Raw genomic sequence first — 19,717 nt, 5'->3', positions numbered from 1 at the left:
GAGACATGAGTCATCTGGTAAGCATTTACAAGAAAAAATTCTTCCAGAAAACAGGAGAAGACCTCAAATACAAACCGGCATATGAGCAAAGGAAAACTTGAATCACAGAATGGTTTGGGTTGGAAGGGCCCTTAAAGATCACCTGGTTCCAGGCCCCTGCTGTGGCAGGGACACCTCCCACCAGACCAGGTTGCCCAGAGCCCCATCCAGCCTGGCCTTGGGCACTTCCAGGGATGGGGCATCCATGACTTCTCTGGGCAACCTGCTCCAGTGCCTCACCACCCTCATAGTGAAGAATTTCCTCCTTATATTTAATCTAAACATACCCTCTTTTAGTTTAAAGCCGTTACCCCTTGTCCTATCGCTACACCCCCTGAGAAAGAGTCCCTCCCCAGCTTTCCTCTAGGCCCCCTTTAGGTATTGGAAGGCCGATCGAAGGTCTCCCTGGAGCTGGTTCTTTTCTTTCTTGAAAAGAACTAGTCACATTTTTCTCTTTTCCACTTTTTTACTTTTAAAGCATTGATAGGCCAATGAGCATGGCAATGAAGAATCCAGAAAATGGCATAAACCTCCTCATGTTGTCAATCTCTGGAGTTAGAGAATATCGCCTTCGACTACTGTAGTGCACACTAATACGACACATAAAAGTCTTAATAAGACTAATGCACACTAATAAGACACAAAAAGTCCCAGGAAATCTAGCTAGCCTAGTAAGTTAAATAGTGGAAAAAAAAAAAAAAAAACCACCTTGAAAAGTTGACTAAATGACCAAAAATAAAACTTCAGCTGGTACCAAATGAAAGAAAAAGGTAGTAATTTCTTTCAAGACAGGTAAACTTGCATAAATAATGTAAAATTCAATATATTTTTTTTAGATGCAATTGATGGCAAACTTTCATCAAGACAATCTTGGAACCATGGGAAAAGAACTGAAATACTTCAGTGAGAACTGGTACAGAAATAAGAATGAACCCTCAGCATGACTACGTCTGGGAAGCATACTGCACAGATAATTTGTTGTTTCAGTTGCAAGTAATCTTTTGAGAACCAGGAAGATGACATTTTTTCCAAAGACATTTGTTCTTAAACCTCTCAAAAGTGTTCTCACTACATTAAGAGAGGCTCTGTAACAGAAGTGGTATGATTTAAAATATAGAGCTTTTACAATGCGGAGAATTGGAGTAAAGCTAGTTTCCTTTTTAAAAGCTCGTTTTTTTTCAGTCAAGTAATTTTCTGCAGCTCAGATACAGCAGCAGAGGGCTATTAAGTAGTTTTACACAAATAGATAAATACATACTGCTTGTAAACCGAAAGGAACAAAACCCAACAAGAACAAGCAAGCAATAACAAAAACAACACCACACCTCAATGCAGCCTTTATAGAAAGGGTCAATCAAAGATAAAGATATGCCCACTCCATACCAAGCTAAGATTCTGCTAGTTACGTATTCTATATATCATGGCACACTGCCATGGAAAATAACTGAAACTTTACCTCCAATTTTATCTAGTTCTACCTGAAACGTTAAGCTTGTGTGGCAGATCACTACTTTTATCTGAGCTGTGTTAGAGAACATCAGTATTGACACACAACATTCCAGTGCCTATTTCTTTAGTCTGTTTTGCTAAGCAGATAGCTTTCACCCTCCTGCCCTCAAAAAGGAAGGAATCATACTCTTTCAAGCCTTTCTAATAATTAAAAAGCACCATAAGTTTGTCTATATTTGTGCTTTATTAGTATCAGATAACGTAACCATTTTTTTCTTTTTGCTTTAGAAACACACTCTAGCAGTAGATGTGAAAATCCAAGACAAATAGACCCAAAGCAGAGCCTGGCTATTGCTACTGCCAGCTTTTCCATTTAATATACAAGGTATACTATGGAAATCAAGAAAACTTTTGCAACAGGTTTAGCAAAGTGCTGACATACTAATACTTCTAAGAATTCAGAAAAATGTAAAATGACAGGTAAAATAGGTAAACTGATAAATCCCATAAATATTTCCCTTGCTCTCTCACAGCTCAAAGTATTCATCACTTTGTCGACACTGAACTTTAAGCTGGCACATTCACCTGAGAGACAAAGAATTTACTAGCAATATTCTTAAGGGGGTCTCAAGATTTTATAAACAGAGTCCTACTAGAAAGAAATGCTAGGAACCACAGAGGGGAACTAGAGTAGGTAGCACTCAGAGTTGTTTTAAAATTTAAAATATTAGCAGAATTTAAAAGAAGTTTAACACATTACAGTTAGATCCCCAAGCTGCCAGAGAAACGTGACTTCTATGCAAACAACTTTTTTCTCTGTTATGTTAAAGATCTGCTCTATCATTGGACTGACTGGCTGCACATGAAAAGCCCACAAAAAAAAAAAAAAAAAAAAAACCAAAAAAACAAATCATGTCTCCAATAAGCACACTTACAATGAGAAGCAAAACAAACAAGCAAGCAAACAGTGTTTTCCCATCTTTTCACTTTAGAGAGTTTCATTTAGCAGTTACCCCTGTATACCCTATTTTAGGGGAGGAATGATCTTTAATTCACTATAAGCAGTATAATTTGAGAAACACTGTAAAAGGAAAATCACTGTAAACATCAAGAAAGGAAAATCTTTCCAAACTGGAAATCTAATCAGAACTAATCACACATCCTTTCTGGGAGGAAAACAAACAAACAAAAAAGTTACTGTTTTCGTTTTAAAGGCATATTGGAGTATAGCATAAAAACAGGAGAGTATCTCTTAACAGCACAGCTTTGCAGGACCACAGATTCCTTATGTGAAAATATGCAAATAAGAAGTCAGTAGATCTCCTTTTCTTTTGTCCTTATAAGCTACAGAATTTATTCTGTGTGATAAAGGAGTTACTTCTTCTTACTCCTATGTAACAAAAAATTCTAATGAGCCAGTAACTTGAGACCCAGCTACTGGGACCTGTAATTCATACTTGCTTTTAAAAACTAACACCAATACTAACACCTGACAAAATGGATGGCAATTCAATCCAGCTTAACAGCTGAAAGTTTTATTTTACTCTGAGTATTATGTTTTTCTGTTTCCAGTACACCAGAGCAAGTGTATTTATAGCATATACATTATCAGACCATAAATTTAAACCAAACCTTTCTATACCATGACCTGTATTGTTCTGAAAGCTTTAATTCTCCTTACACTTCTGCTGCTTTTCTAAAATGGTCCATCACCAACACAACACTTTTTGTACGGGGGAACCTAATGCAAGTACTATATGAAATTTCCAAATGGTTGTTGCTTTTCAGTGAGCTGAGTTTAAAACCACAGTTCCTTACGGGGAAACAAAGTTAAATTTATTCTTACCATTTTCATCTACAGCAAGTACACTTGCTCCTTTTCCTAAAAGTTCTTGAACTACAACCGTTAGTCCGTTTCGAGCAGCAACATGCAGAGGCCTGAGGAGGAAAGCAAACTGGTATATAAAACTTAGAACAAGATAATAAATAACACAGGTAGCTTGCATCTACTTAAATGATTATTGAAGTATTTGTATGTTATTTACACATTGTCCAAATACAGCATATACAATAACCAGGATCAGAAAAAAGACTGCAAATCTCTTTTCTCACTGCAAATAAACTATAAAATAACAATTGTGCACATTTTTTTTTATAGAAACACACTGTGGGGAAGTAGCTGCTAGAAATGACGTGCCTATTTATGCACTTTATCACATTAAAAAGTCAGAAAAAATATACTTTACTATTAATAAATCCTTCACTGTTTTAACAGTAAGTGTCTCATCTGAGAGTTACTGTATGTCACTGGCAATAATCATTCACATACAAACAGCAGCATGGTAGTCCCATTTTATTGCATACAAATGCTTTTAAGAGATGCAGAAGCATTTAATCAATCTGCTTTTTAGAAATCACTATATTCCATTGTGACTAGAGATGAAAAGTTTATAATGCATGAAGCAAGAAGAAAAACAAATTACTTTTCAAAACCTCAAACTATTAACTGTAACTCTGTTTTGTGGTGACTTGATCTATCGAGGAAAGCATAGTTTTACCTCAACTATTCTAATTACACCTTCCTCAAATGCAACAGTTTTTCAGAACTGATTCCCCCTGGCTTAAATAAATCCTGCCATCACTCAGCAGGAAACAGAATAATCAGCTTACTTCCACTCTGCTTTATATTGCTCTTCATTCGTTTTGAGGTTCTTAAAATTGTTTGAATTAACTGAAATGTATTTTGAGTCGAAAACAATTGTCTCACTTAGAGAATAGAAATGCAGAATACACAAATAGGAGAAGCTGTATCTATGGTGCTTATGTTAAAGTATTAAAATTCAAGAACTATTGCACACCATTGATACAATGAAAAGTGTAAAAGATAATTTTCATGTAGAGCCAGCAATTGCAATGCTCATCTTGCTACAAAGTAGGAAGGACACTGTTTAGAATGAATGCTGTTTAGACCAAAGTCAGTTTAGGTACTGAAAAATGTTTGCTAAACCGGTAACATTTTAAGCAACTATTAAAATCTTGAAATTTACATAAACATTATATGGAGGTGCGAATATGTACCTATTTTTCCCCACAACATCTGTTGATCGGACTATATGAGCCAAGGCACGTGGGTGGAATTAGATGAGCCTGTGCTAATATACTTTCCCACTTCTGTTCCTATTTCACTTTTGCTTTTCCTTCTCTCTAGGTATTCTTGTTCAAGCCAGAAATGGGGCAATCAGTCCCCTTCCTGCTTTCTGGGTATTTCTCGCTGCCTGAGGTGCACCACAGTGAGCAGCAAGAGCACAGGAAGGAAAGTCTTGCTATCTTAACTCCTGCTTGAACTCTTAGGTTCACGCAGATCTCTGTGAATAGTTGGTGAAACTGTAGGGCTTTGCACATGACAGATTGCAGAGGGGATGCAAGGCCAGAAAAATACTCTAGTTACTTTAAAGTTCCAGAGGTTTTCTTTCCTAAATGGCCTGTATGATAGTATTATGAAAGCAGTCTAACAATTCATGTGCATAATTCAGCTACATATCAGGTGTCAAATATTGCCTATTATACAGATACAGTCTTAAAAAAGGAAAAAAATGCAGACGAGTCATTTTAATAGCCCATCCTGAAATACATTACACAGTATGACATACTTAAACATTTTTGAGTTTTCTCTATAATTGGACTAAATAGGCTTAATTCTACTTGACCGTAGATCTTCAGAAAGAAGATACAGAATTCTCTATAATATCGAATTAAATATAAAGTTTTCCATCTCAGGAACAAGAGGTATGTTTTACTAACAGAAAGCATGCAGAAGAATAAAAGCATACTTCAGCTAGTTTTTTCTAAATAGCTAGCTTTGAAGAGCAAATCTTAATATGACTCTAGTAAGTTAACTCAAGTGAATTTAAATTGAAAAATTAGATAATTCGTAAAACGACAATATTGGTTTACAGGTAACGTCAGTGGATTGCAGTAAGCCCACACAGGATTCCCTGATTTACAATACTTTAAGATTTATTTATTATCGTTTTTACTCAGCTAAAATTTGAACTTTAAGTTTAAATGAAACACCTTTTGAATTCAAGTCGGTTCAACTCTTTGTGTTAAGCAATTCAATCAAAATTAAACCAATTTGGAAAAAAAAACCCTGAAAATTATTCTACTTCATGAGCAAGTTACTGGTTTTAGCAGAAATACACCAAAAACTAATCTGAAAAAAACACTCACTGCTGATACATACGTTTGCAAGGCTGCATTGGTGGCATTGATGAGGTTTCTATCCGTAATCTTCTCCAGTATTAACAAGGCACTAGTTTCATGACCCTTAATACAGAACAAACATTTGTCATATAACAAATACTCTTCAAAAATAGCTTCGAATGCCTTTTCAAAGTTATTATTTGCAAACAACGCTTGATAACACAAAGCTCAGCGCTGATGAAATGAGACTATGCACGCACCTTGCTGCAAGCCAAATGGAGTGCTGTGTTCTTAGAACTGTCTTGCAAAGTCAGATCAGCCTTAGCACTGCTAACCAGCACCTCTGGGGGAAATAAGGATTTGTATTAACTAAAAGCACATTCTGCAAAGTTTTAAGAGCTTACATTTGTGCAAAATGAAAGTGTTATTTTGACAAAATATAACCACAATAACATAACTATTAGGCAACTTTATCTGCAGTAAGACTAACAAACTTAGCTGAAATGCATACAAATTTCCCTTTACCAACTGTATTTGTCTGCCCATTTTCTGCAGCCATCATTAAAGGTGTTTTCCCAGAAGCATCTACAGCATTTACTTGAGCGTTGTGACTGAGCAGAAGTTGTAGACACTCGACATGATCTGTAAAAGCTGCTGCATGAAGAGGAGTCCTGCAATAAATCAAAATATGGTCATGTTCAGCTTGGCTTTCTAACTCATACAAAGAGAAATACTAACTGTGATTGTGCAGATACAAAAGACAGGGCAGTTGGTCATTTATTATCAGTATTGCTGGAGTTGTGACTGGTGCCTTTAGATAATCACCTTCAAGTTTCATACATATCACTTTATTATCTGCGTAGTTTATAATACAGGTATAATTTGATTCAGAAAAAAAATACACATAAAATACTACCCAAAAAGTGATGCAATTTTAAGCGTGCCTGAACTTGTCTATGCAATAAAAAGCTAATTCAAGTTTACTGAATCAGAACAGGATTAAAAAAAATCATTCTAAAATTTCTAGCACAGAATAAAAAATCATCAAAGAATAAAAACAGGGGGAAGGAATAACTAAGAGCCATTAAAAATAAAATAATGATAGAATTTAGCAGTCAATGCAACCATTATGTAAATTTTTTCATTACACAGATGCATACTTACCTTCCTTTTGAATCTGTTGAATTTACAATACCAGCACCTAGTGTATCAATTAACATTTCTGCAGCACCTTCATTGTCATTTATCCTATAAAAAATTAAACAGACTGTTATTACAGAATGATAAATCTTTTGTCAAATACTGTGATGAAATCTATAAAGAATAATTTTGCTCTTCCTTACACAGCACAATGCAACGGACTGAAAGAATTCCCCTCCATTTTCTGGAAAACTTCCTGTTCCAGGAGGAGCTCTACACAGCTGTCATGACCTAAAGAAAATGTAAAGTTAGTCATTATAAAAAAGGGAAAATATCTATTTATGGATTAGAACATAAGCATTTACCTAAATTAGATTAAGCAATGATTTATTTGAAAGTTGTAAAGACACACAGGCTATAAATTTGATAGGCATATGTTTAGAAACTAGGAAATTTTTAGAATCCAGAAAATCGAAGTGATATTTAACATCATAAACTTTGTGAAATTTAAAGGGATCTCATGCTGTCTGAAGAACACACAGAACATTCAGTTTAGTTCTTTACATCTTCACCTATCAAACTCTTCTGTACATTCATCACTAAGTGTAAATGAAAGTGCCTCTACCATATGAGGATTTTTTTTTCCACTGTCTTGCTAAATCTGAAGAAAAACTAAGTCAACAGTCATAGCAACAGCTCAAAAATAACACGTTCAACCTATCATAGTATTATTCTCAAAATTCTACAGCATATCAGTGCTCAGGTAGCTAAAAATTATAAACATTTGTTTGATCTTTGCTGCATATATGCAGTGAAGATTAGTTCACCAATCCGTATCACCTGAAGATTTGCATTTTCACAAGTTCCATAAAAAATTTCATTCTGTAAATCAAGCATATTTCAGTTCTGTTTTATTCAGACACTGTGGTCACTTTTGAAAATGGATCAAGCCATAAGAGTTAAATGTACACTTCATAATTCTATAATTGATGAATACCTTTCTTTCTAGGAAGATAAGAATAAATGAACATCAGAACAGGTTACTTTGCAATATATATATAAACAAAACAAAACCAAAAACCACCCGGGTACTTCTTGTCACCACTGATTACAATTTAACTTTGCTTATTTAAGTTAAAAAGATGTTTTCTATATAAGCATTTCAGAACTATCTGTATATACAACTTCCTTCTCTTCATTAATTACAGTTAATATGACTAACTGCATGACTAACTGCAGAATACAATAAAATATATACACATGTATTAGCTAACATTAAAGTTGTCCTTAAATGACCAGCGCCTCCATGAATAAAAGTTAGCAAAGTTAGTAGATTACAAATCTTTATTAATGACATGATTTCCAAGACCTGTCGTAGGTACACCACTGTACCCATCAGCATTGTTTTGCTCTGTAACTTTTCACTCAAACTTTTGGCTCCTTTTATTAATTTTGTGAGAATTCTGACATTTAACTTCATATTCCACATAAGATTTGAAGTGAAAACACTGCCAACACTTAATTCATTAAAGAGGAAGTTATAATTATGTGCTGATTATGCTGTTCCGGAACTAATAAAAAAATAAAAATGGCAAGTCAGTTCCCCCCAAGCTGCTTCTAAACCAAAGAACATTGCTTTCATGTTTACCATTATAACAGGCCCAGTGCAGCGATGTATAGCCGTGATTGTCTGCTATCGCAGGTACTGCATCCACAGATGTAGCTGACTGCAAGAGAGCTCCCAGAACACCTATATGTCCACATGCAGCTGACAAGTGTATAGGGGTTCGCCCCCTACAGTCTCGTAATAAGGACTTAGCACCATGTTGAAGCAATGCTTCCACACATTCCTCGTGCCCAGTAACTGCCTGAGAGAGAGAGATGAAATAGCATGTTTGCAAATATTTACATAGAGAGAGAGACAAGGTGCATAACTACAGCAAGCAACTACAGGCAATGTCTTAGATTTTTTAAGTAATAATAAAATAAGCACAGTTACTATTTTTATTTCTTGAGGCAGCCATTCTGTTGGAAAAATGGCAATGCATTATTATATTCATGACAGGATGATTTCCTGGAATAATACTGAATAAACTACAAATCTTCAGGGCTCATTCAGTTATCTTATATGGCACAAATTTAAAAAACAAATCTATTTGGCCTATAGCATACATCATCATTTTCTGATTTTCTTCCTCCCATTAATACAACCCACACCCCATGACAAAACTGTACTTTGATACCAGTCAACAATTTACAGCAAGATTAAGAGACTCAGGAAGCCCAACAGAATTTTTAGGGTATCTGGCAAACAAGCAAAAGCTACCCTTGAAATCAACTAAAAAGACAACTGAAAGCTAAGACTGGCATGATGAAAACAATGAGAAATTCATTAACGCTACAAAATAAATCTGTATTTGAAATTACTATGTAGAATACTGGAAAGGACAGAAAAGGAATATTCTCTTACCCCTCTGTGCAATGCAGTCCTTCCCCACTTGTCTTTGGCATCTACGTTTGCTCCTTTGTTAAGGAGTGAATAAACGCAGTCGGTGTGCCCATTGAGAACTGACAACATCAGAGGAGTCCTACACAGAGAGTGAAATGAAGTGAAATCTACATGGAAATTTAACAGACTAGGTCTCAGCTGAAATATAACAACTTCTACCCTTCTGAAGAACACTTGTAAAATTTAGACAATCAGTAAGCTTCTCTAGCACTACCTTCACTCCAAGAATGCCACTAGATTCAAGAAAATAAATTAATTTCCATTAATTCAGAATTCCTGCTTAAGTTACTAGGATAAGACTGAATAGGCTACTTTTCACTGCCAATATTGTGTATAGCAAAATATGCACTCTCATTTGTCCTAGTTCACATATAATCTCCTTTGAAAGTAACACATGAAAAATCACTAATGTAAAATACTATTTAGTTTACTGTACGTTATAAAATGCAGTGACTTGTGAAGAATAGAATATATCTTTTAAACTTACTGTCCATTTCCATCTTGAATGTCCACTGCATTCTGTGGCTCTGCATTTCCTATCAATAGTCGCAAACATTCTGAGTGACCATTTGTAGCTGTAAAACATCATTAAAATAAGTTTAACATTAATTGCCTTTGAGTATGCAGCTCAAATAGACCAGTAACTTCCTCATAGTAAAGCCCAATAACTTGAGAACACAGCATACAGCTTTATCATTATTTTAACTTAAATTAAAAACAAAAAATATGACCACTCAAAAGTAATTTTAGAAATCATATGATTATTATTGCTAGATTATACAGTATTACAAAGAATCAATTCCAACTGTAATTTCCCAACAGGTATTTGTTTTTCATAAATGAGGTTGCACACATTTAACCATATCTATATACTTATGCAATGTCCACAAGAAGGAATAATCAAATATAATCATTAGCGCAACTTTTACCTGTGCCTTAAAACAAGCAAACACATACCTAGCCAATCATACGTGGGTTTTGTTAGCATGTGTATAGTTATGAAATGATAACTGAAATCACATTTAAAAAGAAGGGGAAGGAAACAGTGTGCAGAAGGATTAACCAAGTAGTTAAAAAAAAAAAGCAAAGAGAGGAAGAAGAAAAGAAACAAAACAAATGAGAAATCACATTTAAATGCAACTCATGAAAGACAAATGAATGCTTGTTGGAAGAGAAAGTATCTCTGGCACACAGCTGCTCTATTCAGTCCACGTAAGAACGGTGACAATTCATGACTCTCCAATTGACAGAAATGGTAACAGAAGTTAGGAGGAACTAAGTCAAATAGCTTGTGCTCAGAGCAGAACAAATGAATCAGTTAGAATAATGATGCTTTGAACATAATGCTCTTTTTACTGCGACATTTCTGTAACATCATAACTATAATGTCAATTTAAATGAGCCTATTTTCAAAGACAGGAAAAAATGAGAATAAAGCATGAATGCCAGACTTTGAGAAAGTAAATTTATAGATGATTTCTAGGAAAGGCAGAGAGAAAATACTGCAAAGGATTGCTGTTATTTGAAAACATGCAGCAAGGAGTGATTTAAAAACATGGAAAAAACAAAGCACAGTTTTCATGTCTCTTTGCAAACTAATAGAATTCTCCAAGACTCCAGTCATTTTTAGAAGCATTTTACTGCCAAGACAGGCAACACAGTTCACGTATCTAAATTTGGGCTGTGTGAAAGATGAGAAGAGAAACAAGAACACATCACTGACACCTGTCAGTACAACTAGGCTTGCTAGTTGAATGGAAAAGGACAATGCCATGGGCTGGAAATAAATTGTTATACGTCCCTTCCGATCTAAACCATTGCACGTACCTGTTTAGAGAGTAGCATGGAACAGCACTCCTCAAGTTGGAATGATTTATGGGGTGAATATGGGGTTAAGTCTACACCTTAAATTAACCATATAGGTCTGTAAGTCTTAACTTAAGTTTATACCTTAACTGTAACTTAAAAAAAGTCATCATCCATTCCTAAACACTATTTCTTAGAACATTAAAAATAAAGACTTCTAAATATGAAGATGATCCATTTCAAAAGCCCAGATTTTAGAGTTTACCAGCTAGCACATACCTGCAGCATGTATTGGGGTTCTCTTTACAACATAATCTTTCACCAAGATTGATGCTCCTTGATTAATGAGCACATCTACACATTCCACGTGTCCCTTGAAGGCAGCAAGATCCAGTGGTGTCCTCCCATTGTTATTCCTCACATCAAGGTCCAGCAGTGACTGTACCAGCACTTCCAGAGCTTGATGGTGGCCATGGTAGGCCTAAGAGAATAAAAAAAACTCTTCAGGTTTCCTGTCCTTTACATTCTCCCCACTTCTTACCAGGATTACATAAATGAAACTGTGAAGATAGTATTTTTGTTTTAACATGTAGAAGAGCTCCTGATACAGCACGTAAGTAGTTACAAAATAGTAACAACTACTTTCAGAAATAATTTCAGCAGGAAGGTGGTGTTTTTTCATTTCATGCTTTCAATCAGCAACAAAGTACTTTCAGAAAATTGTCTCTGTCTCCTATTTGTACAGCCACCAGTATTTTGAATTCTGCAGGTTTCATTGTTTATGCTAGTTATATTATTGCAAGTGACAAACACATGCAAACAGACCTAATTCCTGTTATTTCTTTAAACAAAATACTAAAAAAGTAAAGGTCTAAAATTTTGAAGACAAAAAATGCAATACAAATAGCTACAGTAACCATAACTGGTAAAAACAGAAGGAAATTAGCAAATGAAACATTAAGATATCAGAATAGATATATAAGAATCATAATCAAACCAAAACATAGACAATACTCTGCTGGTATATGTCAAGACAGAGCATCAAAGTTAGTAACGAAAATAAATATCTGCAGCTATGGTTTTAAAGTTTCCATAACAAACTTTGAATTTCTACTCATGGATATGTAACCTCTGTCCCCAGACAAAACTCATTTCCAGCAATAGACTCTTTAACTCCTTTCATTTACCAGTATTAGATTACTTTTCCCTTTGTCATATATATAGCAATATATGTACTGCATGAGACTTGGGCTATTTTCAGAAAGTACACTGAGGGTTTTCCATTGGTAGAAGTCCAGTGAAAAGATCAAAGCTACATATTGAGCTGATTTGTTTTTCAATCCACATTTCTATAGACAGTTTCACCAGTTTCCCTCTTTTCGTACTATTTTGGCAAGTTTCCTTGAAGCACTAAAGACAAACATCCCTCAAAATAAACAACAATGGTAAAAAAAAATAATTATAGAAGTTTTCTAAAAGTTTCTTTAACATAACATAAATGTTAATATAACATAAATCTTAATTATAAGATTTCAAACGAAGGCTGTTCCATGCAGCAAGTTTCAAGTGAAATGCAAAAATCATCCTGTACAGCTCATTTGGGAATATTACATATTTATTTTTCAGGTTTAATTTATTATTTGTTTTTAAATAGGCTAGTAATAAACAAAAAAACAAACAAATCAAAACCAGAATGAATCAAAACTATGCTGTTTGCAATTAGATGAGCTATCATCACTGAAGAATTAAATACTTACAGCTAAATGCAGTGGGCTTATAGGTGCTCTGTTGTCTGAATCATTCAGCATATCAGTACCTGATGTTTCCATAAGCTTAACAGAGAAAGTTTGAGTGAGTGAAAAAAACCCTCACCTTTAAAAACATTCAGAAATAATTGCTCTATTTCCAGCATACACATATTGAAAAATAAAAAAGACCACTAGAAAGAGTAATACAGGACTGCAGTTTCCTTAGGAACTCTATAACTGTTTTGATCTTTTAAAGAGTTCGAGTGGCAACTACTGCAACTAAATCTAAATTGCAATTGAAATTATGTAATACATCTAAGCATTGAAGAAATGGTTGAATAAGTCTAAAAACAAGCAGCAGTATTTTTAAAATGACATGCTCCCTTTTTCTGTATTGTATTTTAACAGTGAGAAATCATACACACTTACAACATCTAGAGGCGTTTCACTCGCAATCTGCAATTAAAAACATTCAGAAGTCATATTTTAATACACTTGAACAGGAAAGTACAATTTGTATTAAAATATTAAGTTGTACAACACAGAAAATATAAAATCATTTCATATCAAATAACACACGCTATGTTATTTGATCCCATACAAAAGCAAAGGAATCCATCAAAAACTACCCTGAGGCCTTATTATTATCTAAAATTCTACTGTATGGCCATTAATTACTGTAAGAACTCAGCATTATGTTAACTATTTTATAAGACACCCTTACTTTACAGCTTTTCCCTATCTTTTAATTTGCTCTTCAGATGACATTTGTGAAATTTCTTAACGTTCCTCAGTGGGATTCCTGTGGTTATTCTACTTCAGCCATCAGGAAAAAAAATTAGCAGTGTATCCTAAATTAAAAAAAAAACAACAACAACAAAACTAATATCCCATATCCTCAACCACTGTTACCTCTTCATCTCGGAATTTATTATCTTTTTAAGCTGGTATCTACCATCTTAGCTCCTCACCTTGCCTCTATTTTAAGAGTAACAAGTGCTTAAATATTTATTATCATAGGGGATGAACAACACTATCAACCTAAGCTAACACGTGAAGAATGAAGAAGGAGGAATGCCCTGGCCTTTGCATCATGCTCCGTAAGAACAGCTGTTCCATCTTTCATCTGTAATGTTTTCTTACCAATTCAAGACATAAGCGATGACCATAAGCAGCAGAATAGTGAACTGCATTGTATCCTTGTTTGTCTCGGATCCCTGGATTGGCATCATTTCTTAGCAAGTATTCCAGGCACCTATTTAAATTGAAATACGCAACCATATATCTAAATGTTGAATTTCAAGTTTACAGTAAGTGATAAATCATTCCAATTAAATTGGAAAATAGAATACAGCAAACAAGAACACTGATTTAATATACAATATTGACTAAAGAACACCTGAGTACATCAAGTGTTAAGGTCAATCACAACGCTTCCAAAATCTGAAAGAATCCTTCTCTGTGTGCATCCTGAATCCTCTAAATCAGCTGACTTGGCTAAAACTAATATTCCATGGCTATTTTCCTCCTAGCTAATAAGATTGCAGAGACCTTTGTTAATATAAATGATTACTATTTCTGTATTTTCCACACTGTATCAGTATGTTTTTCTGTACTTAACACAGAAAGAAGAGAAAAAACAGATGAGTTCTTCAGGATACACAGTCCAATAGAATCACAGACTCTATTCCACTACCAGACACTAATTTATTGATTTATATATATATCTACTTATATATAGTAACCACAATTAGTTGTTGACATACTCATATCCTAACCAATCCTTACTCTTATTACATGATGTTGTAAGGCAGAACATGATCACCAATTTCAACTACAGACACTCAAGCCAGGAGGATGAAAAACTGGGTATTAATGTCAGCTCCCTCTCTTAAAGAACAATTACTATTTTTCTGTTTTTAAGAGAGACTCCACACATGCACACTAAATGATTCCAACCAATAACCCCACTCATTCATAATTTTATGTTGTCTACACTTTAACCAACATTTTGCAGAGCTTAAAAACAATGAGAATGAGAACTCTGAAGCAACAAAATGAGGAAGGAAGTTGGCTTAAACCAAACTACTGTACACACCCAATCTCAGCTTCAAGAGCTTCAGGATAAGATAGAGACCAGTGAGAAAAAAACAGTCCTAGAGTAGCGTCAGGTTATTTGGGAACTTGTTCATTAGAGGATAATAAGGGCTTCCAAACATCCATGTGGTGAGGTGTACAACTAAGCAAGATCAAGATTCTACAAAGCCTCTGAAAATTCAGAATTAACAGAGTAGGAAAGACAGATTACAGACTTCTTATTGACAGATGAAGATGATTCTCATACTAAATTTGTCTGTTTGCTCAAACATTTAGGATTGTAAGAGTCTCCCCATGTCCTACCTTAATCAGGACCTTCAGGATCTGGGAAGAGGCACATGCTTCTTAACTATATAACAGAACCAAGAACGAGTCAAATTCATGACCCCGCCTAATGCGAGAACAGACTGCCTGGTTCTTCGCAAGAAGCAGCTGGACTTCATATCACTGGACTTGATCTCCCACTTAGCGTCCAGCAAAGCTGAATTGATTAAAGCCATCTGCTGGTATTCTGAATGACTGGATCATTTGCTTCAAGCAGCGAAAGAGAGAATATATGACATGCCATTTATCAACGTTGTACACTGTGATTAGAGTTTCTGTTGAGACCTGGGCACGGTATTTTTGAAGAGAATACCAGAAAGCTCTGCAATTATTCTACACTGCTCTGAGCTCCAGAATGCTGGTAAGAAATGTCTGGCCCTTTTGCCCTGAGATATCCATGATTTCCACAAGTGATCTCTGCCTGTGAAGGATTACCTGTTACAACACAGCAAAAAGAAGAATGAAATGGGTAGATCATCTCACCACACCAGCTAACCATTCAGAAGAGGACCACCAAGCAGCATAGGTACCATGTGTCCAGAGTGGAGTGAGGTTTGTAAGTGTTGTGAAGTAGTCTACCATGAAGCTATATGCTGCTTTGTGACTAAAACAGAAGAAAGACATCACTGAGGTGGCAGTCGTACATTTAAGTGCTATAACCTCTCTTACGACTTGGAACATATCTTGCAATAGAATGGCTTCCAGAGACTGAATCAGAACTGAACAAAATCTGTGAAGTGAAAGTCTGAAGAGACCCAACCTCTGTACAGCCCCTTCATCAGCCAGAAGTCCAGACAGGGAGAGTGACATTCCAGTCTTTCTGAAATAGTTTGTTAGAACATTTGGGTTAGGACTGTTGGTGCTGTGGTGAATCTGGTCAGGAGAACCTTGCCTTGGTAATAGTTGAGGAACACCTTTAAGTGAAGCTACTTTGTACACAACACATACTTTGTATGATAGTTGGAAAGATGGATTCTGTAGGTCAAGAAGCATGAATACATGCCCTTGGAATGCAGAGATGTTTATAGCTAGTCACTATGCTGAATTTGAACTTGCTGGTGAAACCATTTGGTTTTCTGAAGTGTATGACAGGTCGTCATCCTTCCTCCTTTTTTGGCGTATTGAAATACTTCTTTATCAGTTCAATAAAATGGATATGAATCCTAAAAGAAAAAATTATCTTATGAAATCCAGCTTGGAATCTTTCTTCATTAGAGCAGTTTATCTGCAGGTTTCACAGATTATCATTACCAGTAGTTACAAAGGGGTCAGTTGGATACACTGACAATAAGAGATTTTTAGTTCCCATTTATCTCAAAGGCAATTGACAAAAAGAAAAAAGGAATTTCAACATTTGTAGTTGTACAATATGCTGTGCTGTTGTGAAAAACTTGCAGTAGAGTATAGCAGTTTTAGATCTGAGGGGCAGGAATCCTAATATGACCTCTGATCTATTCTTGAAAGAGGAAACTTGATCATTCAAACCTTGGAGAAATACAGGCAGAAATTCTACCAGAGGAGTCATCTCCTGAGGGATGACCCTGAAATATCAGAAATGTTTCTAAAGGAGTTTTCAAGGAAGGGCCTGGAGTCAACAGAGGAACAGTGCAAGCGCAAGATCACCATCAGAACGAGACCCAGTAGTGGCTGTGATGACATGGAAATTCATTTCAATGTAAGACAATTGTAATGGGCCCAGGGCCCAATAACCTCACATGCAACAACAGCAGTTTGTTGAAGTGGAGACCTGACATTTGCTTTTTCATCCTATTTGCTGACGGTCTTCTACTGTCACCATGGAAAAGGAGGGGAGTATTCTCACTACACTAGACAGTGACAACCATTTCTTCCAAAAGAAATGCTGTCTGTGAATCTAAAAAGTCCTCACTGAAGGCACATGGCTGGAAAATCACCCTTCTTTTGTGAAAGCTGAAATCTTCAGTGGAGATCAAGTCAAAGGCTAAAAGCAAAAAAATCCAGGTGGGTGAAAATGGAAGGGGTAAAAAGGTGAAAAAAAAAAAGCTAACTATCAACAAAAGAAGTACCTAATTACAAAGTACTCTGTCTCTCTACAAAGTTGAGAAGAGGATGAGTGAAGCCAAGGCGTGCTCTCACTTTTATCATTGTGCCCAGCATACATGAGGAAAGTACTTAAGCAGGTAGAGAAAATGGTATAAATTCTCCAGTTTTAAAAAACAACTTGTTACACAAGATGTAAGTAACTTTACTATAAGTTCAACATATCTTAACACAAAGCTATGCTTTACTGGAAGCTATGCTTTTAACCACCTAACTTGTTTTTTGTTTGCCCAGCAAACAAATGCTTGAATTTAATTAATGACAATGTTTTGTTTTGTTTTTTAATTTAAATTCAAACTGAATTACATTTCTGAAAATCCAAAGGCCACGTCAATTTGGTCCATCACATCAGAATTACCATCCTTACATTTCATTTGGCCAATCTAAGTTTGTTCATTTTAATAAGTGATTTTATACTAACATTTGTGGCTCAAAAATACATAGAACATCACTGACTTTACCTATCTAGATTTCAATATTTGTGTACTTTCTACATTTGTGTGTTCACATAAAACTTAATCCACTGCGTACTCTACAGAAAGCAGTCTTCTGAAAGTTCTCCAGTAGCATTCTTTACAATGCAAAACAGATGAGTATTTTTTACTCTTTCTTCTCATCCAGCAAGGAGATTAATTTTGTATCTTTTGAATACTTAACTGTCCTCAAAAGGCCTCTGAAAAAGGAGATCAATCAAAATTTCTGACAGCCCAAATAAGTTGAATTTATTTCCCATTTATTTAGCAGTGTACTCTCTATTAAATAATTCTAATATAGAAAGATGACATTTTTTCTCCCCTTACATGCTGCTTAGTTTATTTTAGTCTGTGATCATCTTTCCCTCTCTAATATTGTCAAAATAAGGCGTACTAGTGTATTTTCCAGATTGGAAGCATTTGTTAAAGGATACCAAAGAAATATTTGCAAACGGGCACAAACAGGAAAATAATTTTCAACAAAAAAAATCATTGTCCCTAAAATCAGCCTTTAAAGATATCTGAACAAAGACTATAAAAACGCACACAAATATCCTTGGAATTTCTATATAGATAATTTCCTGATATTTTTTCCCAGGCTTTATACTCCAACTTAGTAATCATTTTTAGCTTCTTTCCTGTTTTGAATACGAGCTGAGTAGTCCTGGTTTTCCAGCTGTTACTAATCATCTTGCTGCATCAACATAAAAAGCTTCTCCTTGGGCCATTCTGCTTTGCAGTCTGTCTTGCAGAGAGCCAGCTGTTCATCAGAACAGTAATATTATGAGGCTGCTAGCGACAATTCTTTGAGTTATCTTCTAAAGATCTGCTATATTGCCATCATCATTCATGCTTGTCCCTTTTATAAGGCAGATGGCAAAATGATGCCATCTGAAAAACCATTATAGTCTGGAAGTTTTCTCAGCAACTGTGAAGCTAAAATTAATCCTAGCTCAAATTGTAAAAGGGTAGTTAAAGTGGTACTGTTTCAACAAATTCCAGTAGGAATTGAACATATTTGTAAAAAATGTCAATCAATTTTGTTTTTAAATTTGTCTCTACATTTACTTTAAACATTAGTTAAATGGAAATATTCTTTATCTATCCTTCAGAACTCCGTGTGCAAGCTACATACCACCTCATTCCAATGGCTACCTCACCTTTTAAAAAGTGCTGTATTAAAACATGATGATATAGCACTAAAAAGCACTCTTCTCCACTGAAGGTGTCACTGTACCCATTTGAAATGTGATGCTGCACACCAGCCTGTTCTGACCCCCATGTGAGCGTGTACACATGCAGGAGGTACCTTCCTAAAGTCTGCTCGACACATACGATGTCTGCAGTTTATCTAACCTCACCAATTTTGTGCTATCTGCATAAGCTTTGAATGTATGCACTGAAACAATTAAAAACTATGTTAAATACAACCATTAGTTACAAAAGTAACACACACAAAAGACATTTATGGATTTTTGAAGATTTCTGGATGCATTTGATAAATAAAAGCATAATTATTTCACAAAAATTTACACTAACAAGAGAGTTGTAATGCCAAATATGAATAGTTTAATTAAATCCCAATGGATAAAACAGTCTTCTATTTAAATCAGTCTAGTCCATCTCTATCTAGGCCTACCGTAACTCACACACTAGTTTTACAGCATGTTTCTGACTGACTACACAGACTTTAGGGCAACATTAAGAACCCTCCTCAAAACACACCATCATATGTCAAAATTTAAACTTAAATTAACATTATCCTATTGCTTATGACCATCAGAAAGTTGCATGATAACCTCGCAGATGATTTTTACTCAACCACTACACAGCAGGTGGAATTAAAAACT

The 19,717-nt window shown here is 35.2% G+C and overlaps 1 protein-coding gene across 4 annotated transcripts in view; it reads right to left on the bottom strand.

Annotated features, from left to right (window-relative positions):
• The window catches only part of ANKRD28 (ankyrin repeat domain 28), a gene marked incomplete at its 3' end in the record, with an annotated part of 122,886 nt that overhangs the window by 1,758 nt on the left and 101,411 nt on the right, over window positions 1–19,717 (bottom strand). For all 4 annotated transcript variants that reach the window (XM_083825116.1, XM_083825115.1, XM_083825117.1 and 1 more), the window contains 13 exons: window positions 14,038–14,149; window positions 13,324–13,350; window positions 12,904–12,978; window positions 11,426–11,627; window positions 9,828–9,915; window positions 9,302–9,419; window positions 8,480–8,699; window positions 7,035–7,122; window positions 6,856–6,939; window positions 6,217–6,362; window positions 5,952–6,034; window positions 5,732–5,814; window positions 3,335–3,426 (listed from right to left, as the gene is read on the bottom strand). In XM_083825116.1, the coding sequence (XP_083681242.1) occupies window positions 3,335–3,426; window positions 5,732–5,814; window positions 5,952–6,034; window positions 6,217–6,362; window positions 6,856–6,939; window positions 7,035–7,122; window positions 8,480–8,699; window positions 9,302–9,419; window positions 9,828–9,915; window positions 11,426–11,627; window positions 12,904–12,978; window positions 13,324–13,350; window positions 14,038–14,149 (1,418 nt within the window). The remainder of the gene's footprint in view (window positions 1–3,334; window positions 3,427–5,731; window positions 5,815–5,951; window positions 6,035–6,216; window positions 6,363–6,855; window positions 6,940–7,034; window positions 7,123–8,479; window positions 8,700–9,301; window positions 9,420–9,827; window positions 9,916–11,425; window positions 11,628–12,903; window positions 12,979–13,323; window positions 13,351–14,037; window positions 14,150–19,717) is intronic.

The sequence above is a fragment of the Anser anser genome, assembly GCF_964211835.1.
Source record: "Anser anser genome assembly, chromosome: 2".
Classification (NCBI taxonomy): domain Eukaryota; kingdom Metazoa; phylum Chordata; class Aves; order Anseriformes; family Anatidae; genus Anser; species Anser anser.
The sequence above is the reverse complement of the archived record's forward strand: the minus strand, read 5'-3'. Positions and strand labels throughout refer to the sequence as shown.